Source organism: Triturus cristatus, chromosome 1_2, assembly GCF_964204655.1.
Source record: "Triturus cristatus chromosome 1_2, aTriCri1.1, whole genome shotgun sequence".
Taxonomy (NCBI): Eukaryota; Metazoa; Chordata; class Amphibia; order Caudata; family Salamandridae; genus Triturus; species Triturus cristatus.
Window position 1 is genome coordinate 415,634,904 of NC_140580.1, and position 17,604 is coordinate 415,652,507.

The 17,604-nt window shown below is 42.5% G+C and overlaps 1 protein-coding gene across 1 annotated transcript in view; it reads right to left on the bottom strand.

Annotated features, from left to right (window-relative positions):
• PCDH15 (protocadherin related 15) overlaps window positions 1–17,604 on the bottom strand; it is a 2,378,624-nt gene that overhangs the window by 48,691 nt on the left and 2,312,329 nt on the right. The window contains exon 32 of the mRNA XM_085614969.1: window positions 14,421–14,442. Within this exon, the coding sequence (XP_085471095.1) occupies window positions 14,421–14,442 (22 nt within the window). The remainder of the gene's footprint in view (window positions 1–14,420; window positions 14,443–17,604) is intronic.

A 17,604-nucleotide genomic window follows, 5' to 3' on the forward strand; every position in this document is an offset into this window, starting at 1 on the left:
CTCCGCCATCATGAATGCGCCGCATTTATAATGCGGCGCACCATGGGGCAAAAACGGCACAGATGCGTCACGCATCTGTGCCGTAATAGTGGCGCATTGCTGGAGTTGCATCGCAAGCGCGATGCAGCTCCAGCAATGCTTTGGGGGGACCTATCTTCACAATGCTGCGTCAATCCTTGCGCCTGGTTCAGGCAGGCGCAGGGTTTTGACGCAGCATGGGCTCAAAAGTGACTGAGTGAAATCTTGTAGATTTCACTCAGCCACTTTTAGGAGGCGTTCCTGCGCCAGAACGCCCCCACCCGCCCTGGAACGCCTACATGTGGCGCAGGGCTTTACAACGTGACGCATCTCCCAGATGCGTCACGTTGTAAATACCCCGCACCATGGCGCAGGATTTGCGCCGCTGCTGCGTCACAAAAGTGACGCAACGGCGGCGCAAAAGTGGCGCAAGTGCAACATAAATCTGCCCCACAGTGTACTAAGCAGCTTAAATCTGAATACAGACATGAGAATGTCGGTCAATGTATCTTTAGAGTGTCATTGTGAGGATGATTTATTTGATTAAATTTGGAGTTCAAATTCATAGTTAAGTTACACTACACTGAAGGAGGCATGGGTTGTGCAAGAAAGTGGTCATGTTATCAGTGTGGTCTTTTAGCTGTGTGAGGAGAGAAACACTTTCACCCTCATTATCCTGAAACAGAGTTTTGATAACTGGCCCTTTAAACAGCTGCAGAGTCTGCTCTGTGCTAACAGGTGATGTACTAGGCATTAATTATTAAGATTTTGACAGGCTTAAGTAATAGCCTGATGCTCTGATCGTCAAGAACCACAACAGGACTACAGTTAGGGGAGCTGTGATGAGGGGAGAAAGACACACTTTGTTTTAGCGAGCTCAAATATCTGATGTTGTTTGGCAGGCCTTCACTCGCAAGAGAGATCTAAAACCCGGTGTTCCAAATTGAAAGACACAGGGGAAAACAGAATTATTGATGGATTGTCTTACGTCAACTCATTGCAGATTAATTGCGCCTGGATTACTCTGTGGGATATCTGAATTAGTTGACCAGGAGCACAACAACTAATAGTGTATATTATATTAATTCTAGCGAATGCATCACAGCATCTCTATTTTGAGATATCTTAAGGATAGTAAATCAAGAACTGCTGACATAACGTGTCCTTTATTCCCAACCTTTTCATTACCTCCGAGACAACAGACAGAACTGAGAATTTCTTTAATTAGACTTCACAGGTACAATGCATTATGTTTGGTTTCTTTATTTATCTTGAAGGTTCTGTGCTGTTCTCCAGCTGTATTTAACTTTATTTAATTATACCTTAGTTGCTTTGGCAACAGGAGAGTGTAGGCTCCGTTTTGGTTTTTGCTATACAGATACCACATATATACAATCACTTCTAGACTGCAGGATGAACATTTCATTTATTTTATCTGATCTCTACTACAGCTAGGAGCATGCATGAGTATCTGTTGCTGTATCGACTTGCTCCTCCCACTCCGCCCTATTAAATACGAAGAAGGGTCAAAGAACTCAACAATGTGACAATTTGAACCAAGAGTACATTCAAAATACAATCAAGGTACGTCTGTCTGGACCTACCTGCGCTTTAGGGCGGTAAGATTTCGAAATTGACGAAAATTCGAATTCAGTATTTGTTACTGAGAACCGGTGTGGTGAAAAGTGAGGGCCTAAAAGTCTCTTCACTATCCCTAAGAGACATTGGGGCTTTTCCCAAATTAAAAGTGACGCACCGGCGGTGCAAAGGGCTGGTAAATAAGCTCTATTATATCTATTGAGAAACCCACAGAAAGTGCTGCAGGGTTGGAGAAGGAGTTTTAGCAAAGAAAGTTTCTGAAATAACTTTGCCACCTATTAGTAACTTATGGGCGACAGAAACTATTATTGTTACATTGCCCCTTCCCCAGTCTCCTGCTCAATGGTTCAATCTCCAGTCCCTGCAGCAGTTTCTGAATTAAATGTGTGGAATTTCCCTCACCATATATTATTTAAGGTTCAAAATGTATTTTCTTAGAAGACAGTAATCTACTTGTCGAATCGTCCTCAAGACATGAAGATTCCAGCTTATTACATTGCTTTGTGGTGCTGGACCTTCAGCAGCTCATGATTGACCCTACATATTTGTTGGGCCTCAAGCTTGACTTGTTATTGTTATCTTGCGTTGACAGGCTGCACTGAGTACACTGTGTTTTACTTGAGGGCTGGCAGCGCGGGGGCTTTTTTACTGCTGGTGTGGGCCGGTTTTGTTGCTGTGGGCCAGCAGTGACATGTAGGTGCTCAGTGGAAGGGAAGTGAGCAGTCTGCAGTTGCTTGGCTCAGAAAGTCCAGTACATATATGATAAAGACACTTCAAAATTCAAAACAGTGTATTTCTTTATAATGTAGCCATTTGATGCATTTCAATTTAGTATATTAAATCATACCATTTCATTGAGTAAATATTGTTAGAAGGAATTCTAATGATGAATTTAGAAATGCTTTAATGTCCATTCACCCCTGCCCTGATCATGATGCTATTAGTGAATCATGAAGGAAGTCACTTGTCATTTGCCCCCTATATGAGGCCCAGGGTGTTACTAAAGATGGACTAACATTACAATCTTTTTTTTCAGTACATACACTGAACTGATGTATTTAAAGGTGGTCTCTTGCAATGATAAAGAAAAAGGTGGAACTGTGAAAAAAGTAATTGCTCAGGATCACAAAATGTGGTCAGGTGGGAGCCAGGATTGGTGGAAGGTTTCCTGGTTTCACATTGTGCGATTTGGCCACTACAAGGTATCTCTTTTTCTCTTTGAGATCAAAGCTTAATGCTTTGTGTTTAATTATTTGAGGCACTAAATGAGAGCATTATGTTAAATACATCCATGATACGCATGTTACATAAGGAATGCTGGTAGTAGTGTTTGTGGACAGTGATATTTTAATACAGAAGCTTAAATGAAAACCAGAGCAACCACACTTCGTCGGTGCATAGAGACTAGGCCTGGGCGAAAATTTCGTTCCGTTTGTGGAAATTGCGATAATTTCCGCATTCCGCAGCTTGGCGATAATTTGTTTCTTGCTCGCGCTGTAAAATAATACATTCTCGCGCGAGCGCGATCGCCTTACCTGAATCCCTGCGTTCGCCGACAAGTTTTCTTGATCCGGTCACGTTCTCCATGAGATGTTGTATTGTTTTTAGCCATTTGCGCTGTCTCGCGACAGTTCGCGCCCGCAGTGACGTCATGCGTCGCGCGATCACGTCTTTCTTCTCACGATCATGCACCGCGAGACAACTGAAAACAAGATGGCCGCGCCCGCGAGCAACCACATTGGTAAGTTGGCGAGCCGCAACCATGCAGAAAATCTCGCGAACATGCGGGAAAAAAACTTCCGCATCTTCGCGATATTTCTGCGTGTTTGCGATAATTTTTAACATTTTCGCGATAATTTGCGAAAGTGGATTTCGCAAATTCTGCCCACCCCTAATAGAGATCATGCACTCTACATTGCTTAGATTAGTAATTAATTGTCATTCATTTTTTAATTAATTTGTCCATTCACTCCTCACCCATCCTGTTATGAACCCCAAAATACCCCAATACAGGCCTAAGTAATTGCACAATTTTTTAACTACATTTATCCTACCTTGCTCTACATAACGGTTCTGGTGCTGACCTTTTGCCTAGTTAGGTGCCGAATAAATGTTGGATGGTTTTCTCTAAAAACTAGCCTAATTTATTCAAAGCAGGATTACCATCTTCTGTATAATAACTCTGTTCAAGGGTTACCACTATTGTCATCCTTGGCCGCAATGCCCACAGTATCATGACACACCTAGGTAGAACCCCTGAGAGTACATTTTGGGTATATAGGTACCACATCTTCGCTGGGCAAGCCAAAGGAGAAGCTTCCATGCCGATACAAGACGCTGAAGTCCCTACACGCAGACACTCCAGAACGCAGTGGTCTGACATCCCTCGCGGGGTGTCCAACTCGAGACCAAGACAGGGTCCTTCATTCTCTCACATCAGGTAATGGGGTTGGCTCTTTCCCAGGGGGATTCTTGGATTTCCACCTACATACATGCTAGGTACACTTAGCAAGGGCTAGCATCTTAGGAATATGCATGATTACTGCCATGTATTTATATGCCTGCATATATTCACTGTTTTAGCACCATAGTAGAATTCTACCTTTATTTACTCTGTTGGTGCTTGCAATCGTATATATCTGTTTCTGTCTAATGGTTGTTGCAGCACATGTATTTTATACTAGAATGACGCTGGTTTCAAAAAAATGCTTATTGAAAACGTCCCCACCATTTATTCTGTGTATCTCTCTGAGACATAGTGAGCACAATTGACTAAGAGAATAGTACTATATTATTTCCACAATCTTTGAGCGGTCAGTGTTGTCATGTCCAATAGTTGCCAGAAACTATTTACTCCTTGGTAAAGTTGGGGGGCTTATAGTGGCACTGTGAACTAGCTAGTTTACAGGCTAACATATCCTTTGAGGGTGTCTGCAACCAGTCTAGACACCAATCCCTTAGTTTATGTTGTCTTAACATGCAGATCCTATATAGATTTATAGGAACTACATGACAATCCAACTATTCACCTATTCACTGAGCCATGCATCCATGTTTCCATCATCATACATCCATACTATAATTTGGAAAGGTTCAATAATGAAAAATGTGTAAAATGGTGTAAAATGCACCATGCTTGCATTTTTTCCAAATATTTCATGGGGGGTCATACTTTACTTGTAGTGGTCAGGCTCGCATGCTGCACTAGCTCACTGAATGTAGAATGAAGGCTTGTCTGGCAAACTAGCCTGGCCTACTTCTGTTTCCCAGTGGGGCTCTGATTGGTATCTTGTGAAAGGGTAAATGAATTAAAAGGTTATCATTGCTTTGGATGGCCATGCTGCTGATGTTTTAGGTTTTGGCTCCAAACAGCCAAGGCTGTTTGTAGGCAGACCTATTTATTCTACATAGAGTGGGATTTGGACCAGCCCCATGGTCGTGATTGCATTCCTTTGCTGTCTATCGCAGTTGTCTCCTCTTAATTCAGTGGCTTTCCTCCTTATCATTATGTTAGTGCCAGCCACAAGTACTCAATCTTAATATATTCTGACAGGTCGACTTGTATCCTTCCACTGCTGATGTTGCTTGCATGCAGGGAACTACTGCTTACTTTTCCTCTATGCACCCCTGGGAAGTGTGTTGTTTCTTGCCCCATGTGTGTTGCTTCTTTAACCTTGACCTTTCCCACTTGGTATCCATGTTGCTTCCTCTCTCCCTCCACTTTCCCAGCTCCACAATTGCTTCCCTATCCCCTCCTGCTCTTTTTAAAAAAATTTCCCCCCACCATTGCTTCTCCTGCCTCCCTTATCACACCAATCCTCATCACCTCTCCCACGTATTATTTTAATTTTAATTGTGTGGCACCTGCTGTATTATACATTTAAAATGGGTTTTCACCCATTTCAAGATGGCTAGCTGTAAGAGCACATGCTTACCAATGTGCAGCAGTCACAAAGAAATGGTTAATTCAAATCGTACCAGTACATTCATAGATGACCATTGTGGATGTGCACATTTCCTAGGTGGTGATTTTTTTATCCATTTGTAATGTTTTTGTAAACTCATTCAAACATGGCCACTACAAATGTGAACACATCCATGGCAGCTAACTTACAAAAAATTTATTCGAAAAGCAAATAGATTTGACTGCTAGGACCTACTGGCTTTGCCAAAGTCTGCTTATTATCTGCAGTCCAGTAAATTTTCATCAGACGTTTTTCCAGATTTTAAAACTGGTCAGATAGGGACTGAAGTTACATACTTACTCTCCTCTTAGTTTTTTGCTCTTCAACAGGGAATGATATTACATCCGATACAGAGAATTTTGATACATGGATTAAAGAGTCACTTAATGAAATCATCCCTTTAAAGGAATCTACGATGATTTGCACTGGACCAACTGCCAAAAAGTTTAATGAGAACCTTCTCCTGTGAATTTTTTTTTGCAAATGTGCACAATGGTTTGGGTGTGCCAATTATGGGTAATCAGCTATAAAGCAGTACGTGGCACTACCTAAAGCCTCACAAACACGGTTAAGATCTAGAAAGTTAACTACTTTACTAACAGATTACTTAGTTCTTAGTACTTAGTTCTAATGCACGTAAGTCAAAATGTTAACATTATTTGGAACTTATATGACACTCAATGCTGCAATGAGTCAATTTCAGTGTTGGAAGTGGTCCCTTTTGCAGGGTCACCCCCAAACATTTTGGCTTATCCACAATTGGCATATTTAATGTACTTATACATCCCTAGTAACGTGCACTATATGTGCCCAGAGCCTATAAAATAAATGATATTAGTGTGCCTGCAGCACTGTTTGTTCCACTCACCTAAGTAGCCCTTTAAACATGGCTCAGGTCTGCCACTGCAGAGCCTCTGTGTGCAGTTTAAACAGCCATTTGGACCTTGCAAGTTAACCTACTTGCCAGGCCAAACCTTCCCTTTTATTATATATGAGTCACTCCTTAGGTGGGCCCTATGCAGTCCTATGGTCAAGATGCAATGTATTTAAAAGGCAGGGCATGCACTTTTGAGTTTTACTTGTCCTGGTAATGAAAAACTGCTAAATTCATTTTTCACTGTTCAAGGCCCAAGGCCTATCTCTCCCATAGGTTAACATTGGGATTGCCCTAAATATCTTTCAAGTGTAACTACCGATTGGGAACAGATAGTGATATGGAATTTGGTAGACTCACAATTTAAAACCAGAAATGATGGTGAAGTCGGATTTTAAATCGTAAGTCTGAAAATCCCACTTTTAGAAACTTTTAATTTTTCTACTTTAACCATTCTGTGCCTCTGACTGTCTCTGACTACATGCCTGGGTTGGGTTACATCTGAGCCTTATGAATTTCTCTTTGTCCTACAAAGAGAGAAGTGGTGTGACATTTGCATCCTGATGAGCCATCACCAGGCTGATGGGCCTTCCTGTGGTAGACTGGGGCGGAGGAGCTGACACTTAAACGCAGATCAGTGGGCCCGACAGTATAGACAGAGGGATCCAACTGGGTCTAGAGAGGAGTAGAACTGTCATGTGCCCCTGCAGGAGTGGGCCATTGCCCATGTTCTATTGCCCTAAGGAGGAATATCCATTAATGTATTGAATGGTGTACACTTGCTTTAGGCTGGAGAGGTGCTGTATTGGAAATGGCCCTTTTTTGCAGGATCACCCCCAAAGCTTTTGCCTCCCTCCTTCCCTTTTTTTCTGAATTTGTTTTTGTTGGCTTGTTGGATTTAGGATTTTGGGTACTTTACCACTGCTAACCAGTGCTAAAGTACATATGTTCTGCACTATTAACATGGTAACAGTGACTTATCCAAAATTGACATATTTAATTTACTTATAAGTCCCTAGTAAAGTGCACTATATGTGCCTAGGGTCTGTAAATTAAATGCTATAGTGGCCCTGCAGCACTGATTGTGCTACCCAGCTAAGTAGACCTTTAAACATGACTCCAGCCTGCCACTGCAGAGCCTGTGTGTGCAGTTTAAATTGCCTTTTCGACCTGGTGAATTACCCTACTTACTAGGCCCAAACCTTACCATTTATGACATATAGAACACCCCTAAGGTATGCTCAAGGCAGCCCTATAGGCAGGGTGCAGTGTATTTTTTTGTGGGGGGGGGTTTATAAAGGGCAAACTAGACCCGCAGGTATCAGAGTGCTTTACGTGAGCACCAGTTGTGTTACAGATGGGCAAATTTATTTTGTTAGGCATGGGGAGATTAAGTGATTTACCCAGAATCACAGGATGTTGAGAGTTCCCGCCGAGACCCGGTTCCCCCACTTCGAGGTAAACCACTCTAGCCGTTATTTAAAAGGTAGGACATGTGTACTTTTGAGTTTTACCTGTCCTGGTAGGGAAAACTGCTAAATTTGTTTTTCACTATTGCAAAGCCTTTCTCTCTCATAGGGTACCATTGGGATTGCCTTAAAACATATTTTAAGTGTAATTTCAATTGGATTTGGTGTCTCCGCACTCACAATTTAAAATTAGAACTTATGATGAAGTCTGATCATGCCACTTTTAGAAACTTGGCATTTTTCTACTTTAACCATTCTGTGCGTCTTCCTGTCTTTAAATACTCGTCTAGGTTGGGTGACAGTTGGGCTTTGTGAATTCCCTTTAGATAGTTACACCAAGGATGGGGTGAGACATTTGCATCCTGATTGGCCATCACCAGGCTGATGGGCCTTCTTGAGGTAGATTGTGAGGGAGGAGCTGGCATTTGCATCTGAATAGGGCTGTGCCTGTGCCCACAAACAGAGCTGCATACCCCCTGTAGTGGATCTGGAGCCAGGGCAGCAAAAAAACACAGGAACTATGTGATCTGCAGAGGCCTCTTTGATGTCTCCCCCACTTCAAAGGCACATTTGGGTATAAGTACTAGACCCGCGAAACCACCAAATCATAACTTTGCAGGAACCAAGAACATTCTGCCAGAAAGAAGAGCTGCTGGTGCTGTAGGAGGGACTGCAATTGTGCTAACTGCATTGCTGTGTTGGCCTGATGCCTGCTGATTGCTGTGCTACAGGAGGGACTGCCACTTTCCTACTTGATTTGCTGTGTTGGCCGCTGCCTGCTGCTTTTTGCCTGGGAGTTAGAAGGCCTGGACGTTCATTTTACATGCTGACTTGCCTCTTGTTCTTGAAGTCAAGGCCATCAAAGCATTTTAGAACCCTGCTTAAGCTGCTGGACAATGCCAACTGTGAGCCCTCCCTTGCCCGAGGTGTGAACCCCACTTCTCCTAGTGCATCAGAAGTGGGTTTTTGCGTCTTTTCTACATCATCTTCGACTTCACGCAAATCAGCACCAATGCATCACCCTTCGATGGCAATGCAACGGCTGCTTGATAATAGCATTTCTACCATTGACGCGGCTGATGATGACAGTGATCCTAAGCCAAAGCCGCTTCATGATGAAGGTCTGCGCGGCTTGATGGCGACAGCAATCCTACCACCGAAGCAGCTTGATGACAACGCTGGGCCTGCAGTTCAGCGGAGCGCGATGACGGGTAAACCACTTTTCACATCTCGACAATGAAGCATCAGGCTCTCTACATCAACACTTGCTCCAGCCCAGGTATTTCTACAGCGAGACCTATCTGAGCCTTTTAGCCAATCTGCCCTCCTTCATGGTTGGCCTGAACTTTGGGTTTACCCCAGTCCTACACGACCTCTAGTAATAGTTTATGCTATTGACTTCTAAGCACTGTTTTGGGATTTAGGGCTATATGTAGGTAAATTACATTTACCGATTCTTAAATACCGAATTTTACCGATTCGGTATTTATGAATCGGTAAATGTAATGTAGGTAGAAAAACACCGAATCGGTAAGTGTCGGTATTTTAGAATCGGTATTTACCGATTCGGTAATGGCAACTGGCTTCCTATTCATTCTTATGGGCCTGGAGGCCCATAGGAATGAATGGGAAGCCAGTTGCCATTACCGAATCGGTAAATACCGATTCGGTAATGGGGGAGGCATCATCATGGGTGGCAGGGTGTCACATTGACACCCTGTTGCACCCCGGATTCCTGCATGTGTGCACATGTGGCACACATACATGCCCTAAGGGCATGTATGTCTGCCACATTGCACACCGCAATGTCACTTTCAGTGTTGTTGCGATGGCGATATGGTCCTTGCCTTATTTACAAGGCAGGGTTAAGCCGCTTATCTTGGCTTAACGCTGCCTTGTAAATAAGGCACCCTTTCATGCTGTGTTTAGCGTAAAAGGGGAGGGCAATGGGTGTTGCGGTAGGCATTCCACCGCAACACCCATTGATTTTGGTGCTGTCCCCCATTTACAAGGGGAGCAGAAATAGGAGGCAGCACCAAAATTAAGACCAGGTAAAACCTGGTCTTAAACAGGTGAAACGAGGAGAAATGCTTTATTTCTTCTTGTTTTTGCTGTTTCCATGTGTGCTGCCTTGTGTAGCACACATAGAAACAGCAAATTGCCTCTGATTGTTTATGTGCAGGAAGGTCCCACTTCCAACACATAAACAATATTTGTTTTTTTAATGCTGCTTTGCAACTTCTATTTGTGCTGCATTAAGCAGCACACATAGAAGTTACACAACTGTATTTAAAGATTGTTTATGTGCAGGAAGGGAGACCTTCCTTCACATAAACAATCTACCCTCAACACAGGCACCTTTGCACCATGGTGCAAGGGTGCCTGCGTTGGTGCTAGGCAGCTAAAGTTGGCGCCAGCGGAGAGGGGAAACACAGGGCTGCACCATATTCTAGTAAATATGGTGCAGCACTGCATTTCTAAAGTGACGATGTGTGTTTTTAGCCTTCTTGGCTTAAAGACACACCACAACACTTTATAGTAAATCTGCCCTGTAAAGTCATACAAAATATCCTGAAATACCAATAGCCCCAAAGTCCCACAAATGTGAAGCTCCAAACACTTCACAGCTCCAACTGTAGAGTTACAAAGCTCAACAATTTCAGACCACACCGGAGGGGTAAAGCACATCCTGATTTCTGATCCCCGTTGATGGATGGCTAGCGCGAACGCAGTGGGAGTGAAGGTGGTGTCAGTGGGTCAAAATCACAACTTGCCAATGAGGGCGAGCGAGTGAGCAACTGCAGCAGGTACCTGCACAATAGCAGGCGCGGTCCATGCAGGTAAGAGCGGTGGGGTGGTGGGGCCGGATAAGGGGGGATTTCGAGGAACGATGCAGAGGGAAAATTAAATAAATAATTATTTTTCCCTTGGCATAGTCCCTTAAAATCCACCACTACCTGGCCCCACCGCACTACCGGTGTTACCTGCACAGACCGCAGCTGCACAATAGTAGGTAGAATGGTGTATGGTTAGTTATCAAGCCTTAATATTCCACTGTTGCCATGGAGGCTTTGTGGGGTGCGCACTGGCACCCCTACTGTGCAGCTTGCACTTAAATGATGTTGGGGAATACCTCTGACAAGTGATCTTAAATACTCCAAGACTGGGTGATGATAAAATACCTGTTTGCAGATGGCACAATAACATTTTCATTACATGAGCTTGCCATGTATCGACCCCAGGAGGGATTCCAAGACTACTGCCTGAAATGAAAGTTAACAACCCACACAAGCAAGTTAAAACAGGAGCTCGGGAACCCGAGCCCCAGCAGAAGCATCCATTCAGCATTACTGGAACTCCCCTAGAGAAACAGTTATTCCTTTGACTCCCTAGACACCAGAACAGACCATGCATTTACATGGTTACATCAAAAAGAAAAATCTGTGAGAATGTTGAACCAAACTAGGGGTTATTTTTTAAGATGCAAACAATGCAACAATTATGAGTAGAATCCTACAAGTAAACAGAGCAAAAGCAATTACCACTGTTAAATATGGTGCAGAACTGTGGGGACACATTAACAGTGACACTTTCTGCAAAATCGAAAACCACTTTCGGACATACCTCTTGCACCTAGACCTAGGTACCCCATCGATCCAACAAAGGCCTAAACTGTGCATGAATCACATCTCTTTAACAATCACACTGAGCCCTGTGCTGTTAGGACTAGGCTCCACGTGACTTCACACACTGAAGTTTACGTGAGGTCGATCCAGGTCGTAATGAACATTGAAAACACCAATATGTGCAGTGAATTTGCTAGATGGAAGAGGCCCTAACCCGACTTGGTTTCGATGAGCTATGGACCACGGGGTGTGGCGTTAAACTTGGTCACGATTTATAAAATAAAAGAAAGCCTCTGGTCAGATAGACTAGAAACGCTGCTAATATGTCCTCTGGGTAGGCCGTTATTGGTAGGGTACTGGCAGTCAAGGCAACACATGCGTTCTAAGGTTATTTAGATGATATCTCGCCTGACATGCGCTGCGCATTTTACTGAAGATTTGTGTGCATATCAGCAACAAACGCCGATAATTACCGCTAAGCGCACTTAGCGCTAGGATAATCATCGCCGGCTAACGTGGATTTTTATCGCTGAGATAGCGTGCTATTAGCAACGTTTATCTCAAAAGCGCTAAAAATCCTAGCGCTAACTGCCAAACGTGAGATTATCGCTGGAAACCCAGCGATAATCTCACAAAGATTGGCGTTAGCTTGATGATAGGGCCTCACAAACTTAGCCATGATATCCACCTTCCATAGGATATCATGGCTAAGTCAGTCCTGAAGCAGGCGTAAGGAAAGTAGCGATAAAAGGGGTTATCGCTACATTTCTTGCCGCTATGCTTCATAGCGTGGGGCTTAATGATAGGAGAAATGTCGCTTAGCGACATTGCTCCAGTCATGTCAGGTCAAGAACGCCCACTTTGCATCTCATTAGAGATGCAAAGCTGGACGTTAAGAATCCGTGCGCTAATGCAAGGTTTCACGCGATAGCGTGACCTTGCTGATTAGGCGATAAAATTATCACCGCTTTTCGCCCGAAAATAGACACAAAAGCAGAGATAATTTTATATTGCCTCGTTGCTGATATGCCCCTTAGATTGGGGGCCATGCCTATTATGTATGTATGCTAAAATGTAAACCTAATGAAAACATGTAAAGTAAGGGTGACTGCAAGAAGGATGGAGTCAAAACAAATGTACACTTTCTTTAAATCTGTGAAAAAATCAGTAACGCAGGCAATGGTTACTCCCCCTCTTTAAGTTCCATAACATAAAGAGAGACAAGGATGAGCTGAAATTATGCTATAGATCCGACTCAGCCGCTATTTACCTGTAATCATCTTATGCATGGTCTCAATGACTGGCCTCTCCTAAACCAGCCTTTAACTCTTCGTTTCTCCATGCAATTGACGAGTGTGTTTTTATTTTATTCTTTATTTTATGCTCATCTTATTTAATGCTTAGTCTCAATAAATGATTGTTATGGTTTATAGACAAACCAATAAGACTGATTGACTGATTAGCAATAAAACTTGCGTTTTGAAATGGTTGAACTAATTAAACTACTTTAGCAATCAACCACGTAACAGTTGAATGTTAATTCAAGTAAAGCGTAAAGTGCTCTGATATCCTTCGGGATCTCGTTCACGCTATATAAAACTTTATAAATAAATAAATAAATAAAGCTAATATTTTATGAGGAAGCGAGTTAAAGGCACACTATAGTAACCCATTTCTGGAGATAAGTTTAACAAACACATATAAACGATTAATATAAGAGAGCAAAGGTATTTACAAAAAATGACATTTGACTCGCAATTCCATCTAGTAAACAGTACTACACAGTCGAGTAATATGCATTAGTAAATTCCACCCAGAGGCAGGGATATGCCATTCCAGCTCAGGGATGACTTGGAAACGTTGTGGCATTCACAAACCTTTCCTCAACTGATTCAGACTGGAAAGGGTTGGAAAGGGTCTCCAGACAAGCGCAAGAGCAACAAGCATTGGCATAGCCAATAGGTCTCGCCTTTAGGACCTTATAAGTGTTTAGCCATGCAACAGTTGCATAACTAAATACTTATAAGGTCCCAAAAGCGAGACCTATTGGCTATGCAAAGCGGCCCTGCGGCCGCGAAAGTAAAAGTGATCTCGATCACGATCAAACATCAAAGCGGCCGTGCGGCCGCTAAAGTGAAAGTAATCGCTCTAAAGCGCGCCGCACGCGCCCGCGCACATGCACTGTAGCTCCAGGCTGGCCAGGTATCATTTTTAGGAGCCCTCTCAATAAGTCTCGCCAGACCAGCGCATGCGCTGGGTCAGGCGAGGCCTAAAAACCAGCCCGAGGATGGAACAGGACACGCACCTGCCTAAATTGCTGGGGGTAAAAGTGAAAAGGTTCCTCAACAGGCTTCTTTGTGCACTGACATTTGAAGTACACAATAGTGAACTATATGCAATTGTGCAGGTCGAAGTGTCCCAGTAGGGTCTTAACTGCTAATTCACATAATTATTCCAAGAAAACACTTTCAAACGTATTACTGTGATAAATTTTCGGGCATACTTCTGAAAATTTCTGCGAATTTCCAAAAGCTGTAAATTGACACCTTGTCAACGCTGTAATGCTGTGTGTGAGGATTTAAACTGACTTTTCTGACACAGGCCCCATGTGACTAAGACGGCATGATGATTAAACGTGCACACAGCTCTGACATTCATGTTGAGAGGAAGACGCATCTCACCACGGCATTAAACTTTCAACAAAGATTTGCTAATTTAGGAATGGAGGCTACTATTCGCCTGTTGCACCACCAGTAAGCACATGATGGAAAAGATAGTCTGATCATGGCTTAGTAATCAAATCCTAAAAAAAAAGTACACAATTTCGAACTTTTTAAGGTTATTTAATATCATCTAATGAAAGGCTTACCTCTTGCCGTGTATAGCCGCGCCTGCAATATAAAAAATGAAAAAATAAATATATTTCTTAAAAAAACAATATTAGATATATTTCTTTTTATTGATTCATATAAAATATTTTAGAAATATTTCGTATAGCTTGAAATTGTGTTCAGCTGTTTTTTTATACATTTCTTTACATTTTCATTTTTTGCTAATCATGTACATAAGCACAGATACATTTCTTAAATATCAAAATTGTGATGGAAAGCTTCGCTATGCAAGACTGGGAAATCCTTGCATCTAAATTGCATTTTCTTCGAGCAAAGAATGAACTTCATGTTGGTCTACTAAGAAACCGGGCAGAGAACATTCAATGTACAAGCCTTGGTTGACATTTTGCATCTATCAAACAGGAAGGCCATGAAAATATCATGAAACCTGTTATGATGTGAATTGTTGCCTTTTGATTTTCCCGCCAACTCTGCTAAAATTTTACGACAAATTCTAAATCACTCGCCTGCCGCTGAATCGATCTAACTTAAGCTCTGTAACTGTATTTGCACATGTGAGGTCATCGAGGCACCCACACACACAACCAGATATGCACGCGCATACTTCAGCTGTATTACACTGTGTAACATGTGATCCCACATGCACTTGCACACAAACTCACACATCTGCGCAAACACGCACACGTGCAGGCCCAAGCTCCGTGGATTATAACAACCTGCTATAAAATAAATGTTAGTAGTATATGCGATAAAGCAACTCTAGGATAACTTAATGGTCAAAAAACGTCACTGAAGAACTCGAAACAGACACTCACCCTCCACACAGCTACAGAACTCTTAGTTGACTGACGTGCGATAGCCATGGTATTTATGATAAGGAGTACTGTAGTCCGTTTGATGCATGGTTGTTCCCTCACACCCTTCCGTTTCTTGGGGCTAGGCTGTACATGTTCAGTGTGATAGGGACATTTTGCAGTTCGGGCTGGACTGTTCCCATTGGGCACAGGGTCAAGACTGATTTGCATATGGCTGGGTGAATGGCATGGGGAGCAAATAAAACGATGGCTATAGGCCCAGATCTCTGCACTAGGGTGAACGTATGAGATTGTTCTGGATTCTGTCCATCAATAGTTATTTTTGCAATAGGGACATTTTGTGACATCACTTGTCTCGGGTGAACCGCGCATTTTCACTTTTGAACAAAGTGATTATTGCAAAATCCTGATTTGCATCGATCTGTTGGTGCAAATGTTAGTGCAGCATTGCAAATGTATGTACTCTGGTCTTGCAGTTCCTTCTGTTTCTGATACCAGGTGTTTTATTGATGGATGCAGATATTTAGAATACACATAGAAATTTTACTAATTTTCACAGGTCCTGTTCAATTTTCAGCTTTATTCTTTTCACCTATGGTCAAAGTCAAGTTGTTGCTCTGAGTGCGGCAATGAAGGGTCTATCGAGTGAATTCCCGAAAATCAGTGGCATGCCACTCTGAAATTTGTTTGCAATAAATGTAAAGCAAGGGCACTTAATTTCACACTTAGATTATGACTTTGGTGTTCTTCCAGCTGGACGACTGCCGTGGCTGTCCGAGCAAGAACACCAAGCCACGGGCATTCTTGCCCGCCAGATTACAACAGTAATCCTGGGCTAGTGGTGCGGCAGTGTTACAGTGGTGGCATGCTGCAGCCCATAGACAGACCCTGCAAGACATTCTGCCGCAGTACTGCACCTTGTGCACGTCGGGGGGACTGTGTGGCATGCACCATGTTGTCCATGCCACACAGTGCCCCCACAATAGTGCAGGAACTATAACTCGCGCGCCCGCAATCCACTGCTCATGAAGTCACATATTACATCACTCATGACATGGTCAGTGGCATCACTCATGACATCACTGATGACATCATCCTTGTGATAGAGTGGCGGTTGCGCGAGTTATAGTTATCTGAACTAACTATAACAGGGGAATTTCAATGGTTTTTTACGAGTGAAATGTCCAGCTAACTATAACATGTGTGAAACCTATGGTTTTTTAAGTGTTTTTGTAAGGTTTTTTAAATGCTAATTCCTAACTATAACGTGTGTGAAACCTACGGTTTTTTAAGTGAATTTGTAAGGTTTTTTAAATGCTAAGTTATGTATGTATTATTATATTTTTTATATATTTATTTTACCATAAACTACCTATGTATATAGTTATAGATTGACTGTATCCTGTAATATGGAATGGCCTGTTTAAATATATATATTGTTTTTTAAGGTTTTTCACCATGCGCGCACAGTGCGCGCACCCCGAGATTTTTTGAAAAAAAAATAAAATGTTTTTTTCATCCTTCGGGGTCCTTCAGGGACCCCCTGACAAAGGCTAGGGGGTGAGGAACTCTCTACCCTGCCCCCTTTTCACGTTCTCCACCTTTCTTTTTCACTATCACACAACCAAAACACAGAAAATGGCGGCCGACACTTCCTGATTTCGACCGATTCGAACGTTGACTGACATGTAACCACCAATCAGAATTACGCTTGCGCACGTTAGGGTGCGCGCACGGTGCGCGCCTATAGATATTTATGTGCATTTAACTGCAATTTTCTCAGGAACTACTGAACAGATTTACACCATATATGCAAAAGGCACATGCCTGACCTGAGGACTACCTCTCTGCCAGATTTCAAGTAATTCTGTTCAGCCGTTCGGGCTGTAGCTGTGTCTAAAGGTCCTATGAGAAAATGCATGGGGAAAACGCGTTTTGGGACCCCCCTTTTTTCTCAGCCCCCGCTTGACGAATCACCCCGAGACTTTCAGGGTAGGAGCTGAGCGGAGCGCCCCATTAGTTTTGAAAATTTCGCGAGGATTCGTCAACCGGCGCTAAAGTTAGTCAAAATAGAATTTTCAGATTTCCTATGGAAACACGGTCCTAACTATAACTAGCTACTGGCGACAGCCAGTAGATAATATATATATATATATATATATATATATATATATATATATATATATATATATATCATGTACAAAGTTCAGAAAGTTAACTGTAAATTTTAAAAATATCTTCTCAATTAAGTACACATTAAAATTACATGATATATATATATAAAAAATGTGATTAAGAAGGTCTTAAGATTCCATACATTTATATATAAAAACATAGAAGTAAATACCTAAACACTTAATAATATATATTTAAACAATTTTAATAA